Source organism: Arachis ipaensis, chromosome B10 (genome assembly GCF_000816755.2).
Source record: "Arachis ipaensis cultivar K30076 chromosome B10, Araip1.1, whole genome shotgun sequence".
In the NCBI taxonomy this organism is placed as follows: Eukaryota; Viridiplantae; Streptophyta; class Magnoliopsida; order Fabales; family Fabaceae; genus Arachis; species Arachis ipaensis.
The window spans coordinates 91,546,415-91,552,279 of NC_029794.2; the positions used below are offsets into that span (position 1 = coordinate 91,546,415).

At 36.2% G+C, this 5,865-nt stretch overlaps 1 protein-coding gene across 1 annotated transcript; it reads right to left on the minus strand.

Moving 5' to 3' along the window:
• Positions 3,796–5,776, minus strand: LOC107624353 (iron-sulfur cluster assembly protein 1). Its single transcript, XM_016326854.2, has 3 exons — positions 5,419–5,776; positions 4,919–4,973; positions 3,796–4,416 (listed from the first exon to the last, which is right to left on the minus strand). The coding sequence occupies exons 1-3, from the start codon at positions 5,705–5,707 to the stop codon at positions 4,260–4,262; spliced, it is 501 nt and encodes a 166-aa protein (XP_016182340.1). The 5' UTR covers positions 5,708–5,776; the 3' UTR covers positions 3,796–4,259.

The following is a 5,865-nucleotide window of genomic DNA, read 5'->3' on the forward strand; positions in this document are numbered from 1 at the left end:
ATCATTCAATTGAGGTGTCCAGAAGTTAAAGAATGACTTGAATCCTGTACTATTGCCTCGAGGTGACGTTAGGGCTATGCTAGTGGAGTCCACTCTGACGTGGATGATGGGATTGGAGGCTGTGTAAACAACTGTTGGGCTAACTACGAGTCTTTTTCCTAGTGTTACTTGGAAGCTAGTTGCTGAAGCTCCTCCTTGGAAACGCATGCCACATCGAACAATTCATCCATTTCAATGCCTATGTCATCATATTGTTGAGTTGCCCCTAGTGATGACCTAGCTTCATACACCAAGTGGCTCTAATGCTGAGATGATTGAGAAGTTCCTGCTCGATTTTTCCCTCCCTTGTTTGGCTCCTCTTGTCGGTAGTCCTCAGCATCATCTTCTTGCTTTACATCAAGTTGCACATTTCCCTGTCTATGCATCGCATTGGTGTATGCCTGTGTGTGCCTCCATTTTTAGATGGGTCCAAGGAACACAAGCCGACCCATGATCTGGGCAATCTTCGGGAAGAACATGTATCAACACCGATGTATCCTGTGAAATAGGAAGAAGTCCAACTAAAGCCTCTATTTTTGCAGTATCTATCCCATTTTATCTCTATGCTGCTGTAGCAACTCACCCAACCTGAGAATGCAAAACGATAAAAAAGTTTTTAACATTGATGTAAAAACATGAATATCCACAAGATATAAAAAAATCATATCCATACCTCAGAGTTAGCAGAAATATCAATGTGTCTCTGTTCAGGAAAACTAGTCCAGGAATCTATGATGTATCCAAGGTAGTAGAATGGGGATAAGATACATCCGGCTAAGTCACCAACCTTAAAATTGATAGTCATGCATAGAGAGTGGTATGTCCATGCAAGCATCGCCGACCTGCATAAGTATGACCGACACCTCTTCAAGTTAAGTAGTAATGGGATCCAACTAATATGCATGGTGGCACTAGACCTGTCAGTCATTAGTAGACCACCAATCAACCTAAGGATATAACACTAATTAATATGTATGGTGGTACTAGACTTGTCAGTCATCAGCGGACCACCAATCAAGCTAAGGATATAACACTAATTAATATGCATGGTGGCACTACACTTGTTAGTCATCAGCATGTCAAGTGGTGCATATAGCAGCATATTTCTCAGGCAAGTCTTCAGCCATGTCTTCTTGACGTTGTACAGCTTGAAATGTTATACACCCTCCTGAACCCCATGGCCCGACATAGAGGCAAGGCTCCAGGTGTGTCTGTCTCCAATTCACATGGGTCGTGACTATACCATTTCCGTCAATCTTAGTAAATAAATTGCATATTTTAACCGGTATTTTTTTAGCAAGTAAAAGATAATAGTTGCATAATTTCGTACAAGTTTCTATCTCAACTAATTTAAACAAACATAAAAATAAATAATCCTTGTATAATATCCTATAAGTTTATATTTCTACTAATTACACAAACATAAAGATTAAACATTTTATGTTGATTAAATAAAATTATGGAATACTAATATGTTTGTTTAGATGTCTAATAATATATTTGTTAATTAATTTTAGAGTGAATATTCAACTCCTGATCATTTTTTTGAAGGACTATGAGATTTTTGAACAAAAAAAAATTGTTTTTTTTCGGTCTTTGATATTTAACTTCGTGAGACTGGTTAGTTTCTCTATCAATGGTCTCTCTTCAAAACATACTTATGTGATACGTTAATCACTAATATATTCTCTATTAATTTTATAAGTAAAAACAATTTAAAAACATTAAGATTTCTTAGTTTTACACAGTAAATTTAGCTAATATATTTGAAAAAAGTAATAAAAAGGGTATGATTTTGTCCCCTAAAGTATAGGCCGAAAATTGTTTTCATCCCAAACCTTTTTTTACATACAAAATCGTCCCTAATATTTAACTTAGTTTTAAAATCGTCCTTACCTTATGGACCAAAATTGTACGGAGGTGGTGGCGGAAGCAGAGACAGAGGTGGACTGTGGACATCCTCTTGTTCTTCTTTCCTTCCCTCTTCTTCTTCTTCTTCCCTTCTCCGGAGCAGAAATATTCTCTTTCTCTTATTTTTTTATAATTTTTTTGTTATGAGTAATTTGGTCCAAAATTTGAATATTTAAGTAAAAAGGACGATTTTATATGCAAAAAAAGGTTGGAGACAAAAAAATTTTTCGACTTATATCTTAGGACCAAAATCGCACTTAACTCTAATAAAAAAATAAAATAAAAACTAAACTACCTTAACAATTATCATTAAAAGACGAGATTTCTAACGAAAAAAAGATTTTATTAATCCTAGTTAATTCTTAATGGATAAATTAACAATTTAATATGCCATCTAAACTTATTCCATTAATAAAGAGAGAAAATATTAACAAAAAATCAATCTCATACAAATAAAGATTAGAAACAAAAAAAATATTTTCTTATTGAATGTCTCATTATCTTTTAAAATAATTGTCAAACACCTTTTAGAGGCTGATTTTTTTTTTATATGGAAAAAATATTGGTGTTTTTTTTTTGGAAATGTGATTATTTGGTATAATTACATATTTGTGAATTTTGTAGGTGAGAAATCAACAACACGTGGGGGCGTGTTGCAACACATGGGAGCGTGGACACGTGACAGCATCCTGGCCAACACGTGGGGGCGTGTTGAACACGTGGCAACGTATTGGCCAACACGTGGAGGGCGTGTTGAAACACGTGGGGCGTGTGGAATGATTTCCACAATACTCTAATACACTCCAAATATCAATATTCAACCAAAACACCATCTCCATTTTCATATTAAAAATAATTTCTGCCTTTTAGAGTTTTTTCTCTTAATTTTTTGCTGCTTATCATCTTATTTCAATGCTCTCTAACAAACTAACTCCTCTCTAATTTTCACCTAGAAAATAGCTTCTCTCTCTAACATGCTTTCCACTGGATTTCAACTTGTAATGTAGGCAAGGATTTCGCTATTTATACGAATTATCTTCCCATTTTCGCAGGCTACAAAAACTCAAACGGTGGGTGTATTTTTACTTGGTTTTCGCATTCACCAATGGAGCAAACGGGATAATATTTTTTTCCTGGTTTGCACAGTTATTATATGCAAAAATGAGAAAGTATTTCTACTTCATTTTCGAAGTCAGCAGAAACGAAAATGGTCTAAATGATTTGCCTCGTTTTTGCAGACATAGCGAGGGGAAATCTTGTAATTTTTGTTTTCGCATTTCTACTCGGCGAAAATGGAACTAAATGTTCAAAACAGTAAGAAAGTGGAAACCTTGTAACCCCTTCAACGTTGATGTGATTTAGAGATGCCAATGACGAGAAATAATAGTTTACATTTTGTTTCCGGTAATAATTATGGGATATTTCCAATTCCAAAAACCATTGTCTCCGCTTACGTCATCTTATCTTTTTCCCACCTTGTGGACAAATATTAAATCATTTCCTACTGGAGAAGGAAAAAAGAAGACTTTGAATAGTAATAACTTGATCATAATGTGCGGTGCTTATCTTCAATGGCGTGTCTGTCTTGATAATGCTATCAAATATAAGCTGCCTTTGAATCCGGCTCTGTGATCATGCACTTTAATTGGAAGGTTTATTTTACAATGGATCAACAATCACCATTAAGTTTTATTCGACTACAAGTAAAACGGTGCCATGTCTGAGGTCACTTTATTCTTCAGTCTCGTACCTTTGCATACGTCCTTCACTCGAGCACTTAAACTAAGTGTTATTGCTAATAAATTTACTTAGAAATAATAGAGACAATTCTATGGCTAAAGGGAGTGGGAAAATGAATATCATGCTATTTTATTGTGTATGCATACATAAGTTATGGCGATAAGAAATTTAACTGCTCAAACATGATTCGCCAATATTAAGTACAAAGCATGGAGCCAACAAAGAACAAACCATAGCCTAGCAGCTTCAAAAGTAATTACTGAATTGTGAGAATACAGGTGAGAAGCCCAAACCAAGAAAGAGTTAGAACTAGAGGTGTTTCTAACGATGTACAACACATAAACATTAAGGGAAAAAAAAAGGGCAGCCCGGTGCACAAAATCCTGCATTAACGCACGGTCTGAGGAAGGGTCACACTCAAAGGGTGTAATGTTTGCAGTCTAACCTGATATGGCTGTTTCTATGGATTGAACCCGTAACCTTGAGGTCACATGCAAATAACTAAACCGTTGCTTTAGAAAGAAAAAAAAAAATGATTGTTTACATCACCATTCTAGGAGTAGAAGAGATCAAGTTGTGGCAACCTTCTCTATGGTTGTTGTTTCCTCTCCGTTTGTCTTAGCGCACTTAGCTTCATAGTCTTTGACAGCTGCTTTAATCGCATCTTCAGCAAGCATGCTGCAGTGAAGCTTAACTGGCGGAAGTGAAAGATGCTTTGCAATTTCGCTGCAGGACATCAAACATTTGTCACTCCAAAAACTCAAAATAGCAGACAGGAATCATTAAGAATGAAGAAATAACAAGCTAGAATGAGGCAGATTAAAAAAATGAGATGGTATAAGTCATGGAAACCAAAGGCCTTGAAGAAGCATCCAAAGATAAAATTAATTCTACAACAATCAATAGGCTAAGAGAGAGTAGCAAGCAGATGAATAGCGGAATATAAACTACCTCAACCTGTGTTAGACAAGAAAACATTGTTAATTTGGTGAATAATCTCAGCATTCTCAAGAGCATATACCATACGTGCATGGTGCACCCAACCGGCAAAATCAATCATATATTACACTGGTCATAACTCATGACCAGAATAAACTTCTGTTAACCCTAACTCATTATGTTTCATATTATTAATAAAAATAAGTACAAAAGGTTCTAAAATGATAAAACGTTTACCATACAATTGAACACATATCATTGATTAGAGAGTTGCAAGGCAGATACTTACGTGTTCTTAATGGACAAAACTTCCTCCATACGCTTTCCCTTTACCCATTCAGTAGCTAACCAGAGAAAAACCATAAAACAAAAAGATTTATGTCAATCTAGCAATGATGACAAAGTTGGATGAACAATGATAAATCAATTCAACAATCAAAAACTTTTTCTCAGAATAAGACCCTTTAAAGCCACTACCCCTATATACACCAGTGGCAAGTGGTAACAATCACAAGCTCCCGTTCCGCAAGAATTTCAACTCCGAACTTCCTAATGCCTATGCCCTGAACTTAACCAGCTTCTGAAACCTTAAAAAGGCTTCAACTTCACAAACCAGGAATCCAAAAACGCTCTCTCAAAAAAATCCCCAGCTCATAGGCAATCAAATCCAAAACCATAATCGTATTATTATGATTTTAATTACAAGAAATTAAGCACCTAACGGAAACCAATTGGGGAAAAATAATAATAAAAAATAAAAAAGAGGCAGCAATAGCAAATAAGGTTTACCAACAGAGGAAGAAGCAATGGCAGAGCCACAGCCAAAGGTCTTGAAGCGAGCATCAACAATCTTGCCAGTCTTCTCGTCAACCTTAATCTGCAGCTTCATGACGTCACCACACGCTGGTGCTCCAACCAGACCTGTTCCCACGGTGGGGTCATTCTTGTCGAAGGAACCAACGTTCCGTGGGTTGTTGTAGTGATCTACCACCCTCTCGTGGTAAAATCGCCGCAGAACCCTAACCGCCTGCGACGGCACCGGCGTCGCGAATAACCTCTTTGCGGCGACCCTCAGCATTTTTGTGTTTTTCGTGTTTTGATGCCTTTTTCTTCCTTTCTTGGAGCCCTGAATTGCAAGATGAGAATAAAAAACAAAGGAACCCAAGAAAATAGGACATTAATTAATTAATTAATATTTTTTTATAAAATATTTCAATTATCCGAAAAGAAAAATAC